The 21798-nt window shown below is 36.2% G+C and overlaps 2 protein-coding genes and 1 pseudogene across 11 annotated transcripts in view; 1 reads left to right on the top strand and 2 right to left on the bottom strand.

Moving 5' to 3' along the window:
• Positions 1-12068, bottom strand: part of LOC109094062 (amyloid-beta A4 precursor protein-binding family A member 2-like) — a 66453-nt gene extending 54385 nt beyond the window's left edge. For 6 of the 10 annotated variants that reach the window (XM_042760068.1, XM_042760067.1, XM_042760065.1 and 3 more), the window contains exon 1: positions 11914-12068. The gene's annotated coding sequence lies outside the window, so the exon portion shown is untranslated. The remainder of the gene's footprint in view (positions 1-11913) is intronic. The other 4 variants (XM_042760071.1, XM_042760072.1, XM_042760066.1 and 1 more) reach the window with 2 other exon arrangements.
• An 898-nt stretch (positions 12069-12966) lies between these two features.
• LOC122145620 lies at positions 12967-15156 on the bottom strand (annotated as a pseudogene).
• Positions 15157-15318: 162 nt separating this feature from the next.
• On the top strand, positions 15319-21571 carry LOC109113701 (U3 small nucleolar ribonucleoprotein protein MPP10-like). Its single transcript, XM_042760077.1, has 11 exons — positions 15319-15503; positions 15820-16480; positions 16664-16854; positions 16960-17119; positions 17324-17465; positions 17558-17625; positions 17874-18011; positions 20423-20533; positions 20746-20853; positions 21013-21243; positions 21344-21571. The coding sequence occupies exons 1-11, from the start codon at positions 15319-15321 to the stop codon at positions 21491-21493; spliced, it is 2145 nt and encodes a 714-aa protein (XP_042616011.1). The 3' UTR covers positions 21494-21571.
• The last annotated feature ends 227 nt before the right edge of the window (positions 21572-21798 follow it).

The raw sequence follows: 21798 nt of genomic DNA, 5'->3' as shown, positions 1-21798 counted from the left end.
CAGAAATAACCTATCTGCCGGTGATTATTAAACCTTCAGGTTTGCTAATGTCTAAGCAAAAATGGCAGAACTCTGCAAAACTGTAAATTCGCTAACGGCAGATTCAAAGAGCCCAAAAATTTTAATTATGATCATTTACTTATGTTTTTCCAAAACCAAAGGTTCTTTCAGTGAACAAAAATGTTGATGTTTTGTAAAATAGGAAGTTAGTGTGCCATATTCTGAAGACATGCAGTAGCTTCGTGTGAGAAACGGGTTGAAATTCAGATCAAATCAGTCCTTTTCATTTACTGATTCATGAACAAATTGTTCAGTCCAAATTGTGAACTGACTTTAGGGAATAAATCGTTCACTGATTCAGTTCTCAATTTTAACCAGAGACTTTAGATGGCACATTAGTACTGTGAATGGGAGAAAATGCAACTTGAAATATGACGGAGGATTAAAATGTAAGCTTTTTTAACAAAGAAACAACATTTATGGGCCAGTTCATGTCAGATTTTGTTGCTGGCTTGAAATATGTTGTTTAAATGTGAGTATGGTAAGCCATTTTTGAGATTTGAGGATTTCCCTATTTATGTAGAAGGGACTTGGTCTTGGATGCCTGAAATAGCTGCCCGGAGGCGTTACAAATATGGCTGCTGAGTGAACCGACTGGGGATTTTGGTTTAAATTAGACTTTTAGACTTGCATTCAATTCATTTACTGCTTGTTTTCTTTAAAAACAAACAAACAAACAAAAAACTAGCTTTCTAATCTTTTTGTATTCTATCTGTTTTCTTTGAATTTATTATACAATTAACAAAAGCAAAAAAAAAAGACCTCTAACACTAGCTTGCTCTATTCTTTTTCTATTCTGTTTTCTTTTTACTTATTATATTATTTAAAACAAAACATGTGTTACTATGTGTACTGCGTTAAGCTAACTGAGACTTGTTATAGCATTTGTATATCATTGCTCTTTTGATTATTTTGATTGCTTCCGTTGTCCACATTTGTAAGTCGATTTGGATAAAAGCGTCTGCTAAATGACTAAATGTAAATGTAAATGTAAATGTAATCCAGTAGGAAAAAAAAAATCTTTCTTTTTTCTACTATCATGTGGCTTTAGAAAATATAAAACATTGGAAACAAGTTAAATGAACTACATTTTAAAACTGTTCTGCTGCCCAAGGCTAAAGGAAATGACCTGGATGAATGATGTTAACCCAGGTCATTTCTGTTGCTCTTTCATCTGTCTCTACCTCTGTATCACATTGTCCCTTTTGTACAAACTCTTTCTCTCTCAGACCTACTCTCTGCCTCCATTTCTCTGTTATTCAAATGCACATTTCCCTCTCTTTGTTTTGAAGTATGAGCGCTGGCTATAGTCTACTAGCCATCAGTAATGCACCAGACCTGCTGACATCCCAGCAGCCACAGCCCAGGAGGTTCTGCTGGAGGGAAGAAAATCTATTCTCATCAATCTCCTTCATCACATAGGCTTCCCTTACAACACACTTTTCATTTTATAGGCTTGCATAAGCCCCTTTTCCCTGCCATTTACACACTATCAACCCCTATATAAGGTTACAGGCAGCTGTGCCAATGTGCCCTTGTTTGCTAGAGCAAAGCTGCTCTCTGTGCTGCAGATATGCATGGGGTTGTCTAGCACTAAGACTCTCGCTGACCTGTAACAAGCTTCCACTGCCAGGATCTGAGAGGATCAAGAAATGGCCTATTAAAGGGATAGTTCACCCAAAAATGAAAACACTGTCATTAATTACTCACCCCTCATGTCGTTCCAAACCTCTAAGGCTTTCGTTCATCTTCGGAATACAAAAAAAAATAAACAATACTAAAGAAACCTACTAGTCAAGACGTTGTACACAACAGCACAACTGAAACGTTTTATGGCCCAGAAAGGTAGTAAGGACAAAAATAGTCCATGTGACATCAGTGGTTCAACCGTAATGATAAGAAGCTATGAAAATACTTTTGTGCACAAAGAAAACAAAAATAATCACTTTATTTAACGATTTATACAGTCCTTTGCGAGTGCTGACACAAGAACTTTGGTAATGATTTAAAAGTCATTATCTGTTAACTTTACTTTTAACATCCTAACTAAACCCTCTGTGGTTCATCTATTAACACATGCTTCATTCAAGCTTTTATAGCCAAGCTGGAAAGTGGGAATTGATGCCTGAAACCTTTCTGCAGAGCAGCACGTGAGTTGTTAAAACAATTACATCTACACAGTAGACAGACCTGCCAGCAGACATTCCAATTGCTATTCATTTATTCCCAAAGGCTTTAAAGCATCAAATATATGGCAGGTATTAATGATGCATTTTGTCTGTTCAAGGACAGGCCTCGCAGTAAAGATGCTATGTGCTTCTAAGAGTTATTGACAGAAAAGAATCACAAACTCCTGCTGTCCTCCAGTGAATGTGTGTGAGGGTGAATCTGTTCCCAGTTTTTCCCATTAAGGATGTGTTGAGATCCCCCACTTTGGATAATTTCGTGCAACTACAATAAATCCATTTTGGGGTCCATTAGTGAGAGCAACCCCTCAGATCCACACTTTCCCTGAATAAATGACAGCTCCGTCTCCACAGTAAAGATCATCCATGATCTGTCAAGCTGAGAGAGTGTATGCCTCATTCTTGAGCTAATGTCAGAATATAAAAAAGGATTTAGCTTTCCACAGTTGACTAGCTCTTAGAAATCTCTTGAATCTGGGTGTTACCATCTCCAAATCGTCTCTCCATCTAATGATATGAGCCCCAAAAAGCTCATTGTTATCCTCCGGCACTGATTCCAGAAGAATCAAAATATCCAAATGTATCAGAAAAACTTCAAAAGAAACTCAGAAAATGTCTGCTCTCATATTAAAACTAAACATCATTAACACTAGACTAATGTATTTGGTAACTAAGCAGATTATCAAGACAAAGTGATGCCCTCTAAATGTCATGAGATGATTTAAAAACAAATACATTCTCTGAAATATCACATGCTTTTCTACCAGCTTATTTAAGAGTATGTTCTCCTGTGCCCTGAAATTAACAGCAAAATCAATGGCTGTTTATGGGCAACATTTTCTTCATAGCTGAAATAGTCAGAAAATGTCTCATGCTCTGACAGGAACCTCATCAATAGTGAAGTAGTTGCTGTAAAATAAATAAATAAATAAATAAAACACCCCGTTCTTATGACTGACTTCAGTTACACCAACTTTTAAGTTTAATATGTTTATTAAACCATTTCCTTTTGGGGACTATTGGCTGGTCCCCAGAATGCAGGTAAAAGCTGACACGCTGTTGAACACACACTCTTCTTGAACCAAATCAATTACCCTTTTACTCACACACACCAGCTGCTACATGTGAGTTGTGATACCCAAAGGCTACATTTTAAAACAAGCATTCTTCTCCCCCACCATTTATTCTCACATTCTCTCTTCTTCTTTCTCTTTCTACCTTGTGTAATTATCCTGAAAGATTTAGGGTTCTTTAATGATTCACGCTCTTAGCTATGCTGTTTGAAACTTGTCAGAAACCACATCAGTTTGTAGAAGCTTACACTGGTTATGAGTTAAGAGATAATGAACAGGCTATTCAACAAATAAATACATATGTACACATGAAATACTGATTTGACTTTGAATTGTATTATTTTACAATTGCATATATTATTGTAAAGAATCTGCTAAGAAAAAAAAAACTATTACTCTTACTACTATTACTAACTATGTACAAAACAATCAGCCTAGAAACAAACACTATACATTAATACTAATAGTGAAGTCCAGTGAAGCTGGTTTCATTTACCCAGATTAGCACTCTATTAGATCTCTAAATTGCTCAATTGACCAATCAGATCTGTGTAATCCAGGGATAGTTCACCCAAAAATAAAAATTCTTTTTTTTTTACACTTCTATGTAATTCCAAGCATATACGATTTTCTGTGTATTTTGTATATTTTGAAGATTGTATGTAAACAGTTTTGGTGAACAATGATTCCATAGTATGAACAAAGTATCTTCTTTTATGTTCAACAGAAGAACAAAAAGCCACACATGTTTTGAGTGACACGAGGATGAGTAAATGATGACAGAATTTGCATTTTTTGTGTGTGAACTACTGTATCCCTTTCACGTGAAACAACAACTCAGAGTTAGAGAAACAGAGAAAATGTATTTACAGTTGCAAATAGGCAGACTTTATGCAACACGAGAGAGTGTAATAGTAACATCAATCATGAATGTCTAAAGCTTTTCTTTTAGATGCATGACTTCTTTTCACAATGATTAATGCATGACATGAATAGAAAATGTGTGTTTAATGCTACATACAGCTATTTATATTAATATGACTGAAAACTCTAGTACTATAATAAATATATATTAAGTCTTCATTTCATACCACATTTTTGCAGGTCTAACTAAGTGCTGGCAGCAGCTGCATATGCTCAGTAGTATGTTGAGGCTGTCTGAAATCACTTACTCATCTAAATGCTAATAGAATGCAATCTCTCAGAGAAACAGGCTAGCTAATGATCAATCCCACTGAATACACTGAAAGCTTAAGTGCTAATAATGATATAACTGAAGCAGTGAGGGAAAAACAGCAGATCACCAAAACACAAACCCGGCAAACCATCTAAAGATCTTGACTTACACGCACACACGCATACACACATACACTATGAAAAACTGTGAATATCAATAGCGTGTTCATTTTCAGATGGGTCCATAGACTTACACTGCCTTCAAGTCCTCCTGGAAAGTTCCTGCTAACAAGTCCAAAAATGCACTGTTCAGATGACTTTGGAATAAGTCCGAATAAAACTGACCCTTTGGCAATTTAATATCTCTTTCACATTCTCATAAATTTTCATAACCCAACAAAGAAGGAAGGTGTTTGAATGTAGAAATAAAGCGCCAATGATTCACATTTAATTTGTAATTCATGCTTTATCTATTTTATAATTATTGTTCTGCCAAAGACAATGGTGGGAAATGTAGTTCTTCATAACTCATAAACCAGCTAAATGAGTAGCATTTTTAAGCTTTACCACTGTTCTTGAACCATAGGTTTGAATCAACTAACTAGTAAAGTTGGGGTTATTTTTGTTAACAAAAACTAAAATGTAAACTAATGAATCTATTTTTGTCAAATTAAATATATATAAAACTAATACTTTAAATTCATCTAACTAATTAAACACTTTCATTACTTCAAAACGAACTAAAATTAAATAAAAATGGTCCCAAAATACTTTCAGTGGTAGATTTGTGTTATATTATAAAACCTGAAATCTTTATAACCCAACCTGCCAGCATTAAACGTTATTGCTATCTAGTGGCATTTTTATGAGACTTTGTCAGTCCTAAAATTAAAATAAAACCGAAAGAAAATGAATCTAGAACTAAAACTAGCAACGGTGGAGAGAAAATGAATGAAAATTAATCTTAACTGACAAGACAACCTGAAATAAAACTGAAATAAAAACTAAAATCATTAACTGAATAATCTGGTTTGAATGCAAACAGAATCTAGAATTAGCAATTAATAATATTTTTTTTGTTGAAACTTCATTCCAAAACCAATCATGGTCTTTCCAGATACATCAATCCACATTGTAAGAATAATAATGGGACCTGATTGTGGTCTTTCCGGGTAGTTCTGGATGAAAACCGTCATTGGAACAGGGAGATTTGTTCGCTCTTCACCTGTGGTCCCATTAGTTAGTGAATCCTCCACATTATTAAAGAATGAGAGCAAGAGTGAATTGATCGTCTGATCTCATTCCATTCGGTTCAGTGAGTGTAGACTCATTCAGAAGGAGAGAATGGAGCCTGAACTGGGTAAAATCAAGTTAGCTCATTTAAATGCTAATGTACATGGATCTGAAATGGCACGAGGCTAACTGTGCGGCAACTAAAGGAGAAAAGATGTATCTTCCTTTCACAGAGCTATACTTGGTCTGGATGCATTACTTTTTACAGGCAAGACTTTGCCCTCCTCAAGCTGGAAACGACTCCAAGGACAATCCGTCGATGCTACTCTTAATGTAGGTGGGAAGTTAGGCACATAAATATAAATCTTCGATCTGACTACAGCTACATGCATTTATTCTGTCGATGAGTGAACCCTCTGTATATGAATAGCTGAAAGCTATTGTCCCCCTGTTTGGTTGCCTTTTCAACACAGCTGGTACACACTAATACACTCCAAAAGACATTTTCTCCCCTCATCTCTCTTCCATGGCGAGATACAGGCGACTGAAAGTGATTGTAGCAAAATATACGCAAGAAGGGTCAATCAATACTACAAGAAAGTACCTAGAAATATTATTAGAAATGGACATTACAATAAATATATCCCTGCCAGAGGGGTACTGCTATTCCAGATGTTTGGTTCCACTAAAGGATTATTCCAAAGCGGTTTTGAGACTAAATATGTAATATGAAAAACACTATACCAGGAGTCTTTAAAAGGGGGTCCACTAATAATTGTTAAAAGAAAAGCAAAAATGCAATATTAAGTTAACAACAACCAAAGATAAATTTACGAAGCTAATGTTCTGCTAAATGCTTCAAATTAAAGACATTACAATTACTAAAGATAATGTTAAATGTGCACATATGTGACTGTAAAAACTGTAAATTTTATTACTGTAATGAATTTGTCATGTCACCATCATAACAAAAGTACATAAATTCATTAATATGGCACTACACGAATGTTATTGTCACATGTATATTCTGTTTTACTTTGGTTGTCTCTGTTCCTAGTAAGTGTCCTTGGTGCTCATTAGTTAATTATTCCGTTCAGCTGTTTCTGTTTAGTGCTTTTATCAGTGTATATATACTCCCCGTTTCATTCTCTTTGTCTGGTCTTGTTTGTGTATTCTTTCATGTGGATTTACCTCTGTTATTTCTCTTGGTTTATTAAAGTGACTTTCTGAGCTACTAAGTATCCTGAGTGTTGGTTAAAAGGCAAGTTATTTTTGGCAAGGCTTAAATTCACAATGAAACTGAAGTAGTGACAGACCTTTTCTTCCATATTGTGACATACATCCAAGTGAAACAGATTACTGAAAAAAACAAAAATGTAGGGTGGGTTCTTGGTTCTGTTCTTTGGTAGTTGATTGAAAGGCAAATCTAATTTTAAGCTTGCAGTCGACTTTAAGAAAGGGCCAGGGTTTATGCAGACTAAATGATTGAAGAAGTCTGGCATACATCAGTTGATTCACCAAAAGAGCTATGACATTTTGAAAAATGTAATTTTATTTATTTTTAAATTATTGAATTGTTCACATTAATATAATTAAGATGCATTTAGAAAACAGATTCATTTTTATATCATGACAATTTTAAGACAAAACTCCACTCGGGGGCCCTTGGACTGAAAAAGACTGTCAAACTGTGCACTACACAAATAAAACTGACTTGACTAAATCTAACAGGAACGACCTTGCTACCGATCAAATATAGAGACGCAGGGAAAACTAAGCAGGTGTGAGAAAAATGCCAGTAATTCGATCCAGTAATATACAGCAAGTGATTCACCAACCAGTGAGTCACCAGTACAAAAAACAACAACAACTTCTCAAAGAAACCTTGTTCTCGACTTACTTATTTAGAGCAATATGACAGATATTACATCAGATATGAGGGCAGGATACACATAGCCAGAGGCATAAAATAATTAGCTGTTCAAAGAACGCACAGACTCAGTAATGAATGAAAAGATCAAGAGCAACAATGTTTCATAATCTTGAGTCAGATAAACTTCAGCCAACGAGTGAAAAAATGGCTGCAGACCTTTCTTACATTGCACCTGAGCTCACAATATTCTCTTTTTATATGATAAATAAGAGGATGAAAGCACCAAATGTATAAAAGAATGCAATCTCAAGGTGGACCGCTTCCCAAAAATAATACAAATGTCCATTTATGTACAAAAAGGTAAGATGAAAGAGGAGGCAAAAGACACAAATACAGAACCCCCTCTAACATCATACTGATTATATGTTAAACAAACCGCTTTCACTTACTATGCATAACAGACACTTGAATGTGCTTTTAAAATATCTAACAAGTTACCATCCTTGGCTACTTGATTATTTCTAAAGTAAACACCAAAGGAGCAGACAATTCATTCATAAAGTCAGGGTCACTGAGCTATGCTAGAAACATCAATATTAATCATTTCCCACTCAAAAGACACATAAGCAATGCATTACAGTGACTGTGTCCAATAAGGCACATCTGTTTGATCTCTGTGCAGTGTAAGAGCTGATAGGAGATGCCATTTCTAATGAAAAAAAAACTCTAAACGATCAAGCCTTTCTTTAGTGTGAACCTATTAAAGCAATTATATGACAATCAGTGACTTATAGAGATTCTTGTGGAAATCATGTATATTTCTGAATATCAAATATTGCAATGCACTTTAATATTTATCCAGAGCCCAAACAACTCAATATCTTGCAAAACCTTAAGATGAAACCTCATGAAAACACAGCTTCTGATCCATGAAGTAAATTATGAAGTAAATGACTAACAAATGCAAATTCTGCTAATGATCCCACATATCCTGGCCAGATAACTAAGATCATTAACACAAGTGTAACTGTGTGGGCGAAACTCTTCTTGAAATCATATGTTCTTCTACATGGTATTTATATCATTCTGTAGTCAGAGCCACCGACACACTCTCATTTTCCATCCTTACTGTATGATGCACCAGATTTGTGCACTAGACTAAGGTCATTATAACACGGGCAAGATTTTTAAATTATTTCTGTAAGTCCTACAGAGCATGTTATAAAGTTCAACAAAAGCCACATTTCCATCTGTGGCCAGTCAAATATACATAATCTATTTTATTGAAAAATTATTTAAAAAAAATATTTTTATAATATTAATTATATATACTATATAAGTTTGAAATCAGTTAGATTTTTTTTAAAAGAAATTCATTCATTCAGCAAGCATGCATTAAACTGATTAAAAGTGATAGATAATTGTTACAAAAAAATTATATTTCAGAAGTTGCTTTTTAAACTTTGTATTAATCAATAAATCCTGAAATGTATTATAGTTAACTATAACTATTGTCAACACTGATGACAATATATCAAATGTTTCTTAAGCACCAAATCAGCAAATTAGCCTGATTTCTGAAAGATCATGTGACACTGAAGACTGGAGTAATGGCTGCTGAAAATTCATCCTTACCATCACAACAATAAATTACATTTCAAAATATACTAAAAAAGGAAAATAATTGTTTTAAATGATAATAGCATTTCACAATAGTGCTGTTTTCCTGTATTTAAAATGAATGCATCCTTGGTGAGCAATGAGAGACTTCTTTCAAAAACATTTTTAAAAATCTTACCAACCCCAAACTTTTGAATGTAGGTGCATATAAACTGGAATATATTTATGTATCCTTTCTGCGCTTTTCTGGACTTTTTCTGTGAATATGTCTGGCTAACTGCACATCACCACTTATATATATATGTATGTATAGTGAGCAGTAGATTTTAAACTAAGCTGAGTGAGAACATGCCTCTCTGACCCTTGTCCTCCTCTTCTCGGGCACATTGCCAGAAGTTATCACACACACACACACACACACAGACACACACACACAAAGGCAACAGCATCACATATATCAGAGCGAGTGCTCAACCAGACAGCAGCTTTGGGCCAAAACCGCTTACACCCACATTAGCAACACACCTTCTACATCTCACCACTACTGCACAACTGTATTTTTCATTCAAAACAGTTTCTATCATTATGTCTGAAAAATGAAGCAAAACTAAATTTAATTATATTTTTATGTGATTATCAATATAGTTTGCAGGGGAATAACATACTGAATACTCCTTTGCTAAAATCACACAAAAGTGAGTAACCTCACCAAGGCTTTTCTTTCCATTTATGTTTCCATTCAATTTCCGCAAGAGATACATTTATAAATGTCCTACTGACACAAAAAATTTCATCTGAACAAGCTTCTACAAACAGTGTTTGTCCTTCAGCATAAAACCGTTACTATAAGGGATCTGAAAGGAGGGGCGGGGCAGCGTGTTTATGTATGTATGTGTGTGTGGGTGTGTGTGTGTGTGTGTGTGTGTAAGAGCAGGTTGTCTGGACAAGAGAGCGGCAGGAGTCTGTTGTGGAGACGGAACCACCAATTGGGATCACACTCAGGAATTATGCACCTTCATAAGCACTCGCACTCCCTGCCTCACACTCATTCTATATTATGTTTCATTTCAGATCAACTACTTTGAGCAATACACAAAACGACGAGCAGACTTACAGCAGGATGAGTGTTTATTTATTGCTTGAAGCGGTTTGTTATTTTGTTCTTAGTTATGAAAAGTTTAGCCACTTTATGAGCATATTTTTAGAATATGCACATTATTTTCTAGTCCTAATGGTTTCATTGATTAGTTCAGGGGAGTGGGCTGGCTATTGTTCTCTGGACAAAAAAGAGCTCATCTTTTACAGCAGCAGCATGATGCTTGATTTCCAGCTTGAGGCTTGAATTTGATGCTTGATTTAGCATGATAATGATAAGCTCTACAAATCAGCCAGAACTGAAGGACAGGACATAATCATGTTTATATTCCACAATTAGAATCTCACCATCTAATCATGATTTTATGTGTCATTTGCTAAAGGAGGATTTATACCAGGACAGAACGCAAAATTCCCTGTACAAACAGATTTATTAATCAGACTTCACTGGCTACTGACCAAGCAGGTCCCTTCGTAATTGTAAACAAAACTAAATCTGACATTTCCATGAACATGAAGATGAAGATTGTAGGTCAAAATTTACATAAGTAAATCTTGGGTGACCCTGTTAAGCTTTTCACCACACCGGTATTATTTTCCCCACCTTTTATTATTTATTTATTTATTTATTTTTAATATTAACTATTCACTAGTATCTGCATATTTATTGTTTAAAAATATAATATTTAAAAAGAATCATATTAAAAATATTAATGCATTTAAAAACATGAATTATAGTTTAAACATTATTTAAAAACAATATTTCATGTCAACTACTCTAGATAGATAGATAGATAGATAGATAGATAGATAGATAGACAGATAGATAGATATACAGATAGACAGACAGATAGATAGATAGATAGATAGATAGATAGATAGATAGATAGATAGGCAGATAGATAGATAGACAGATAGACAGATAGATAGACAGATAGATAGATAGATAGATAGATAGATAGATAGATAGATAGATAGATAGGCAGATAGACAGATAGATAGACAGATAGACAGACAGACAGATAGATAGATAGATAGATAGATAGACAGATAGATAGATAGACAGATAGATAGATAGATAGATAGATAGATAGATAGATAGATAGATAGATAGATAGATAGATAGATATAATCTTCTACATTCTGAGGACTCAAGGTAAAAATGTAAAACTTAACATGAGACTATTTTACAGTGTTACATATTTGTCACCAACTTTTTTAACGACTTCCCACGTTTTCGTTTAACCTTTTTCATCTGTGGTCCTTAAAGAGAAAGTGAATAGTCACACCAAACAATCTCTCGAATGAAAAGGAGTTGGATACAAAAATGAAAAACAAACCGACGAGCCTTCAATTTGCGCATTTTCCATCTTTTTCACTGTAACACCGTTTTTCATTTTTGGAAGACGGCTGAGGAGGACGACTCTGGAAGAACGGCTATCATCTTGAATTCGTGCTCGCAGCAGCGGGCTTGATGTTGCACTGAGAGAATGAAATCCTGCCGTATCCTTCACGAGCGCATCACTTCATTCCGCAGCCACACGCGCTACCGTAAGCATTCAGATAGGGACAAACATAGCACAGAAAACCAGCCTACCTGCATACCCTTTGATGTTGTGATGTTCATATATAGAAGTCCTGTGGTTTTAGAGGTATAGAGAGTGGGGAGCGCATCGACACCGCATCCCGGAGACTGAAGAGAACAGAAGCCTGAAGAGCAGGAAGTCGAGAACAGCAGGGGGCGCTCCACTGCAGCGCGGGGCTAAATCACCACAAACCCCACCCGAGAGAGAGAGAGAGAGAGAGAGAGAGAGAGAGAGAGAGAGAGAGAGAGAGAGATGGTAGCTTTCATTGTGTGGGGAATTTATCTTAAAATGATGCTATCGTTTTCATTTACTTTAAATCAAGTATTCATCAGCAAACTAGCAAAGCTTAGCACTGAACACTTGCGGATCTAAGCGTTAATCTTTAGCTTTCTTGCCAATAACTGTCCTTTTTAATATTTCATCAATCATTACTAATAATTAGTATCCATACAGATGTTTACAAATTCACTATCCGCCACCCATGATGACTCGTGATGTAATTTACACAAAGCCATTTCTTTCTGGCCTTGTTTTGAAGGATAATTTCGCCTACATGATGCATCCCTGTACTATCAGATTCTCCATATGACATTACATAAGAGAGATTTACGCAGTTTCCATGAAGCATTTAATCTGTTTTTCCCTGATGCTGTACATGGAAGTTAATGCATGTTAGATCATACATGCAAATGAGAACAATTAGCCAATGCCTTAATGTTGTCGTAAGGCAATAAATAATAATATGACAATGAAATCAATACCACATTAGCTTAGAAAATATTGGATACTTAATTCCCTTCTCTTGTAGATGGTGTTGGGCCAGACAACTTGAGAAAATGTATTTCTCGAGGCTGATGCAATAAACAGCTTCCAACGCCTCAGATAAAACTGGACATGTGGTTTGAATGCATGCAATTAGGATGAGCTGCCTTTGGGATAGCGAAAACAACTACCATGCAGCTACTCTAGCCTCATGATTAATCCAGGCAGATGTTTTCACGTTATGTCTACAAAAAGACAAGCTTCTACAGAATATCATTAGGAAGCGTGATGATATCCCTTGCTCTATTGAAGATATCCTTTCTCTTAAAAACATTTAAACTAGCTTCAGATTTCTTTGATGCTTATTGTCCGCATGTTCAATTCAGAACAACATGTAATATTTATTAATAAGTTCTTTTTCACTACTGTGCATAAAAGCCAGATCTAGCGTGGGCAAAATGGGAAGTCATTCAAAAGGTTTTTGTTGTTGTTGTTGTTGTTGTTTTTGACAGGCAGAGTGTGAATGAATGAATTGAAATGTCAAAAGCAGCTTAAAATCTTTTATTCTAATGTTGCTGAAGCTGGAACATTCAAATAGGACCTTGGAGAAAACACAGTGAGAAAACTTTGGTTCCTAATCTCACTCCTCTAGTTATCTCTTTAAAATAAGGCAGATTTAAGGCATTAGAACAAAAACAGCTTTCTATTTGGCGGGGGGTTGACTACAGTGGAGAGATGAGTATGAGCCAACTTGTCTCCCAAATACATGGTTGTCAGCCAAAAACAGAAAGCTTCAAGCTGTCTGTTCCATAGAGAGCCAGATGAGAGGTTTGCAAGGATTTCAATTCATACACATAGCAAAACTTATCTGACATTTTATTATAGCATTTAAAACTTGCATTTAATTGAGCTTATATTGGCTTCTATTGTTGTAAACATCATTAAAAAAAAACAAAAAAAAAACACCTAGTGTACCCCACAAACATAACCACAAAAAGAGGAAAATTTAACAAGCTTTACAATATTTGCACACATTTTGAATGTGTGAGCTTGTAAAGGGCCAAAGGATCAAACTAACTTAAATTAATCATTTATTAAGTCACTAAAGAAAATCTTTACTTCAGAAAAAAATAAAGAAAAGAAAAAAGGCAAAAGCCAAGAATACCAAGTACACCATAACAGGTTAAAAATTAACGGGACAAGTGGAATTGTCACAAATGAACAGCCTAATTAAAGTGTCACTGTTTACTGGATGACAATCTCATGTGTAATAGCTAGGCTTGTTCTATCTCCACAAGAACCCCACCACAGTCTTTCGGGTGGAGGAACATCACAGGTTTGCCATGAGCTCCTATCGGTGGCTCTGGGGAGAGCAGTCTGATTTTCTTTTCCTTCAGATAAACTATTGCAGCATTGATATCATCCACCTGCAACTGAACAGGCAACATTATGATACTGACACTAAACTATGAAACAAGTTCAATATTTACTGTGAAGACCCCTGCAATGTGATTTATTTACAAGAAATTTAGTTTCGGAATTCTCATTATTTTTCTTTATTATTATTATTATTATTATTATTATTATTATTATCCCATCTAATGTGTTTTTTTTTTCATATTGTAAAAGCAAGAATTAACAAATAAAATAATATTTAATATCATATCCCAGTGTTTAATTTTCAATAACAATTCAAATGTATATACGGTATAAAGGTGTCTTATTTTTATCCATTTATAAAAAAAAAAAAAAAAAAAAAAAAAACAATATACAAAACCTTTAAACCAAATCTGAGTATTAAAAGATGAGTATTGTCTAACCCATTGGTTCTCAAATCATATTTACTTTTCTCCAGAACAGCTCTTAAAAGGTTGAGAACTACCAATCTAACCTAATCTAATCTTTACCTCGATACAGATATGATGCATCCCCCCGGCTTTGTTCTTCTGCAGGAATCCTGCAATAGGGCTTTTCTCTCCCAGAGGGTGCAGAAGTTCTAATTTGGTGTTTCCCAGTTCCACAAACACAGTGTACACCCCGTGCTCAGGAAGAGGCACAGTGGCGCTTACTCGAGCCCCTGCACATCACGGTAGAGTGCTGTGGCTTTCTCCAGGTCTGGCACTGATAGCCACATGATTAATTCTGCCTAACTTCTATAATGACTGAGGGACACCTTTACTGACGGGTGCACACTGCCCTCACTGAGGGTAAAGAGTGCAGTGCACACCTCGAGAGACCTGTAACTTCAAGACAGATGAAATGGCAATTTGGATGCATTAAATCCTGAACGATAATTACAACAAAAATAGTCTATTATGGATTTTATTCACGACAGGAGTAAGATGCATGCAACTGCAACGTGTGCAATTAGAATAAAGCAGCTCTAAATGTTGCAAACCTTTAAAGGAAAAACTTAAAGACACTAAAACAATAACAATTTACTACATTTTACCTGCAACCTTCAGTAAAGAGGAAGCCATCTTCGCTGTCATTGAAAACAAACAAAACGTTATTTAAACACGTTTTTAGTTACGCGTTTTGGTAATAGACGCACAGTTTACTCATGTAAATGTTTTAAATAATATTTCAATTTGAAAAACAGGATTATAGTAGACTAAAAACCAGTAAACCGCTATATTAAGAAAGGTTAGGTTATGTTATATGAAACCTTCTATGTGGAACGCAACACAGTGCATTTTGTTTCCGGGGGTTGTATTTACCAAGCGTACGAAGCAGAAACCCATGTGAGCGCAGAGATGGCGAACAGAGGTGGCAGCATGTTGCAGAGCTGCTTACAGTTACTAAACAGCAACACAGCACATCCGGAGCTATTTCTCAGGTTAGGTGCACATTAAATTATTTAACTGTTTTGTTGTTAATTGAAAACAGAACGTTTTCTAACGTTAAAGGAGCTGGAACGCGTGTTAGTGACACACATGTGCAAAAGTCTCACGTTTTGGTTGCGAGATTATTATGTGACATGTACCTTTCTCTAAATTTTTCTGTTCATGTTATTTTCTATGTGAGCTTTGTTTTTAAACTAAAAAAATAAAATATTAATGATAAAGATAGTAATATAATGCTACTACATATGAGTGTGGGTAAAAACTAGTTGTCATTTCTTTCATTCTTTTATGCTCTCAATCTTTTTTCAGTGTCCAGGATGCTCTGGCATCAGACTTCAAATCACTTACCAAGACTCTTTACGATCTGCATAAAGCCCAGGAGCCTGCAGACTGCAAAGGAAGCCCACTGGAGCAGCTGGTCGTTGAAAACTTTGATGAGGAGCAGATCTGGCAGGAGCTGGAGCTTCAGAACACGGCTTTACTGACGCACTTCGAGAAGGCAGTCGAGCAAGCTGTCACAGATGACACCGCAACATTTCTCGAAGATCCAGAGGAGGAAGAGGAGGAAGATGTTGATGTGGAAGAAGAGAGTGCAGAGGAAGATGAGGATGATGATGATGATATGGACAGAGAGGAGGAAGTTAAGCAGAGGTTGATACCATCGGCAAGCAATGAGGATGATGACTTCTCTGGTGAAGACTCGGATTTGGACTTTGATGTAGATAAATTTGAGAAAAAAAGCAAACGGCAACAGTCAGCTGCCAAATTATCAAAGTCTAATAGGACTCCATCAGAAGTGGATGACAGGTTTTTTAAACTGTCCGAAATGGAGGCTTTTTTGGATGACATGGATAAAAGAGAAGGAAAGGAGAGTGTAGAGGAGGACATAGACTACTTCCAGAATTTGCCATCTGATGATGATCAGGAGCTCAGCTTTGATAAACCAGTAGAGCTGAAAAAACAGAGACAGGTAATGGTGTAACAAACTTTTCCTGAGTCTTTATTTATTGTTACAATTATTTTAATTTGTTGCGTCACCTTTATGGACCCCCAGGGTGTAAAACTATGGGTCTGATATACAGATGAATGCAGCATGATTGTGTAACATGAATTTAAACTGACTTCTCATGAAACTCTGTCTTCTGTTTTACAGAAGAAAAGCTCCAGAGATATGAAATATAAAGATTTCTTTGCTCCAGTGGATGCAGAGCCTGAACAGACGGATCCAGACGAAGAGAAGGAACCAGAATCTAATGATGATTATGAGGGAGAAGAAGATGATGACAGTGAGCTGGAGGAGGAAGATGAAGAGGATATGAATGAGGAAGATTTTGATATGGAGGAGTAAGTCATGAGGATACCTGCTGTACTTCGTTGTTGTGTGTTAGCAGAATATAGTGTTACAGCATTTTCTTTCAGAGCTCTAATGCATTTCACTTCTAAATTTAGGGATGACACGGGTGATAGAGCAAGAAATGCTTTACGCAAGGTGACCTTTGACCTTCCTGATGACAGTGAAGGTGAAGATGTGGAAGATATTCTAGGTGGAAAAGCCAAAAACATGCCTAAAACTGAGTCCAAGTCATCCTTTGAAAAGAGACAAGAAAAGGTATTTAATTAATTTTTATTTTAGTTTTGATTCAGTCATTTTAGTGCTTCTTTCAGTTAGTTGTCAAGGCAACATTTATAATTTTCAGTTAGCCTTTCATGTGCTATTTATATTTCATTATTGTATTTCAGTTAACTTTTTTTTTCTTTTTTTTTTAAGATTTAGTTGACATTTATAACCCTGCTTTGATATGAATTGAAACAGATGGCAAAAAAGATTGAAGAACTGGAGAACGCTGCATTGTCCGAGAAGCCGTGGCAGCTGACAGGAGAGGTGAGCGCTCAGACTCGACCGGAGAACAGCATGCTGGAAGAGGATATAGCGTTTGACCAGGCCTCTAGGATGGGTGAGAGTTTCATGCTGATCTTCACAGCAAAGGGCTTAATGCTTTGAGAATCTCTGCAGATTTGTTCATTACTTTGTTTGTCTCCTCCACAGCTCCAGCAATCACAGAGGAAACTACCTTACAGCTTGAGGAGATCATCAAACAAAGAATCAAAGATCAGGTTTGTTTAAACTTCATGTTCTATATTTAATGTTCATGTTCTAATATGATGCCGGCCTTGTTTTGAAGTGATAAAGCTGAGTAAAGTAACTGTTTAAATCATTCATTAATCCATTTTTTTGCAAATTGCCCATTTAATTGAATACAACATTTTACCTAGGAATGTTTTTGTGAATGTTTGTCAGCTTGTTTCGTAAATATGGCCCGGTATACTTCACTTTTGTTTGTTGTATTGTGGTTGCGTCTCAGGTGTGGGATGATGTGGTACGGAAAGAGAAGCCTAAAGAGGAGGTGTTTGAGTATAAGAAGAGACTCACTCTGGACCATGAGAAGAGCAAACTGAGTCTTGCCGAAGTTTATGAGCAAGAATATATCAAACAGACACAGGTGAGTCCTGTCCACAGCTGTGTCCCTCATTTCACCTCCTGCTCATACTTCTGTATAGGTATAAAAACATTTTAGGGTATAATTTGAATGATGTATGAAATTGTGTTTCATGTACATATAAATTACCATTCAAATACACCACACTATATACACAGATTTATCACAACTTTGCAAATTTATTAAAAGGGAAACGCTGAAAAAATGACATTGCACAAGTCTTCATACCCTGTGCTTTGACAGTTAATATTTAGATCAGGAGCATTGCAGTTTCACTGAATGGTCTTTGAGATGTTTCTATACTCCGACTGAAGTTAACCTGTGGCAAATTCAGTTGATTGGACATGATTTGGAAAGGCACACACACCTGTCTATATAAAGTTTAACAGCTGAAATGGATGTCAGAGCAAAAACTAAGCCATGAGGTCAAAGGAATGGCCTGCAGAGCTGAAAGACAAAAAAAAGTTCTGCTGTGTTGAAGGTTCACAGGAGCATTTGGCCTCCACAGTCCTTAATGGATGAAGTTTGAAACAATCAGGACTCTTCCTAGATCTAGCCTCCTGGCCAAACTGAGCAATCAAACGAGAAGGGTGAAGGGTCTTGGTTAGAGACCAAAAATGACCAAACTCAAGCTTCTCCTCAGTAAAGATACATGATTTGGAATTTACAAAAATACACCGAAATAACTCTGACTATGAAAAAAAAAAAGATTCTCTGGTCTGATGAACCTCAATTCCTTATTCCTGTCTGAGGGAAACCAAGCACTGCTTATCACCTGCATAGTACCATCCCAGCGGTGAAGCATGGAGGCGGCAGCATCATGCAGTGGGGTGTTTTTCAGCGGCAGGGACTGGGGAAGTGATCAGAGAAGACAGAAAGCTGAATGCAGCTAACTATAGAGATAACCTTAATGAAAACCTGGTTCAGAGCGCTCAGAACCTCAGACTGGGCTGAAAGTTCACCTTCCAGCATGACAATCACCCTACACACACAGCCAAGACAATGCAGCAGTGGTTTAGGGTCGACTCTATGAACGTCCTCAAGTGACCCAGCCAGAGATTGGACTTGGAACCAATCAGACATCTTTAGAGAAACCTATAAATGGCTGTCCACCGATGGTCCCCAGTCAACCTGACAGAGCTTGAGATGATCTAAAGAGAAGAATGGCAAAAAACCCAAATGCAAATGTGCAAAGCTTGTTGCATTATAACCAAAAAGACCTGAGGCTGTAATTGCTGCCAAAGTGCTTTAACTTAGTTTTGAGTTAAAGGGTTAGTTCAGCCAAAAATGAAAATTATGTCATTAATGACTCACCCTCATGTCGTTCCAAACCCGTAAGACCTCCGTTCATCTTCGGAACACAGTTTAAGATATTTTAGATTTAGTCCGAGAGCTTTCAGTCCCTCCATTGAGAATGTATGTACGGTATACTGTCCACGTCCAGAAAGGTAATAAAAACATCTTCAAAGTAGTCCATGTGACATCAGAGGGTCCGTTAGAATTTATTGAAGCATCGAAAATACATTTTGCTCCAAAAATAACAAAAAACTTTATTCCACTTTTTCTTCTCTTCCGGGTCTGTTGTGAGCGCGTTCACAACACTGCAATGACGCCGCTGACGTACGACGCTGCTGACGTGTTTTCTTTGTTATTGGGCGCACCAGAAAACACGTCAACAGTCACAGCAGTCGCGTTCACAACAGACCCGGAAGAGAAGACAATGATGAATAAAGTCGTAATTTTTGTTATTTTTGGAGCAAAATGTATTTTCGATGCTTCAATAAATTCTAACGGAGCCTCTGATGTCACATGGACTACTTTGAAGATGTTTTTATTACCTTTCTGGACATGGACAGTATACCGTACATACATTCTCAATGGAGGGACAGGCTTCTCTCGGACTAAATCTAAAATATCTTATACTGTGTTCCGAAGATGAACGGAGGTCTCACGGGTTTGGAACGACATGAGGGTGAGTCATTAATGACATAATTTTCATTTTTGGGTGAACTAACCCTTTAAGGGTATGAAGACTTGTGCAATGTCATTTTTTCAGGGTTTACTTTTTAATAAATTTGCCTAGTTGTGATAACATTTTGAAATACTATTAAAAATAAAACAGTTATTTAAATTGTAAATATATTTTTAAATAGTGATTTATTCCTATGATAGCAAAACTGAATTTTTAGCATCCATTACTCCAGTCTTCAGTGATGCTGAAGAAATATTTTTGTGCAAACTATACATTTTGTAAGGATTCTTTGATGAATAGAAAGTTCAAAAGAACAGCATATATTTGAATACTGATAACATAAATGGCTTTACTGTTACTTTTGATCAAATGAATAATCCTTGCGAATACAAATATATATTAAATATATATACAAATATATATATATTTTTGTGGGCTTCAGGAAAAGAAGGAAGAGGAAGAGAACCCAGCACATGTAGAAATCCAGAAACTCATGGACACACTCTTCCTTAAATTGGATGCGCTATCAAACTTCCACTTTACACCAAAACCAGTGAGTAAAATTTTCCTCTATAGTGTATTCCTGCATGTGTGACCTGGATAAAAAAAAAAAAAAACCTTCAATTTAGCTGTTTATTGAAACAGTTGATATTTATCTATAAACACTGAGTTATATTGGCCTAAACATGTAAAATGGATTCCTGTTCATCTCTCTGTACAACATGTTCAGGTGAGTCATTCTTCATGTGTTATTTCTCTGTTTAGCATATTCCTGAGGTGAAAGTGGTTTCCAACTTGCCTTCTATTACTATGGAGGAAGTGGCTCCAGTCAACGCCAGTGACGCCACACTTCTGGCTCCAGAGGAGATTAAGGTTTGTGTGGCCTGCTCGCATCACTTCCAGTTTATCAGAAAACCTCACTTTTAAGTTTTTACGAAAGAGTTTGCTTTGTAGTATTTGAGTGAAACGTTTACACAAATTAGATCTGAGAATCTTCATTAGATTTCAATGCATTTTATTCCCTTATCTCAGGAGAAGAATAAGGCAGGAGACATACTCGGAGACACAGAAAAAACCACTACAGATAAGAAACGAGAGAGACGGAAGAAGAAGAAACTGAAGCATCTGAAGATTAAAGAGCGGGAGAAGAGGCAGAAACTCAAAGAGGTGATGAAAGGAGACACGAATAAGAAGAAGAGTAAAACTGAGGTTGAACAGACTCTCAAGAAACTTACTAAAGGAGGAAAAGCCAAAGTACTCACGGTCAGTAACCAAGTCAAATGCAGTATTAATGAATGCAATTACATTATTGTGGTTTTGTTTTATGTGTATAATCCCCTCCCCCTCCTGTATATTCTGACAGAATGATGGCATGGATAAGGCTCTGCGTTCCTCTCAAGCCTTCTTCTCCCAATTACAAGACCAAGTCAAGAGCCAAATCAAGGGCTCAAAGGACCAGACGGCAAAGAAAAAGAAACAAAAAGAGATTTCTGTCAACAAGCTTAAGTTGTAATCTTGACTTGTGTCAAAAGCAATATGTACAGTTATTATCCTGCCATTTTTATTCAAATACAGATTTCTTTTTCCTGTATATTTGTGTATTTGTGAGTTTTTTTCGGTCTGTTTTTGTACTATATTACACATACTCTCACTATTAACTCTTAAAACAAGGAAAATATTGTTTGCTCTTGTAATAAATTACTTTTGAACAGAGTGCTCCTTACAGAGTTCCTTACCTGGGAGTGCTATATTAATAAATCAACCTTTCGTTAAAATCATCAATATACAGTATACTGTCAATAGTGGCCCCAAAAGGTA

The sequence above is a fragment of the Cyprinus carpio genome, chromosome A7 (assembly GCF_018340385.1).
Source record: "Cyprinus carpio isolate SPL01 chromosome A7, ASM1834038v1, whole genome shotgun sequence".
Lineage (NCBI taxonomy): Eukaryota > Metazoa > Chordata > Actinopteri > Cypriniformes > Cyprinidae > Cyprinus > Cyprinus carpio.
Note: the sequence above shows the minus strand (reverse complement) of the source record. Positions and strands in the feature narration are given on the sequence as shown.

Bases quoted from the DNA above. Each gene is read 5' to 3' on its own strand.
- LOC109113701 (XM_042760077.1), top strand. From the start codon at position 15,319: ATGTTATATGAAACCTTCTATGTGGAACGCAACACAGTGCATTTTGTT. The intron at 15,504-15,819 runs GTTAGGTGCACA...ATCTTTTTTCAG, and splicing joins CATCCGGAGCTATTTCTCAG to TGTCCAGGATGCTCTGGCAT. The intron at 17,626-17,873 runs GTTTGTTTAAAC...GTTGCGTCTCAG, and splicing joins AACAAAGAATCAAAGATCAG to GTGTGGGATGATGTGGTACG.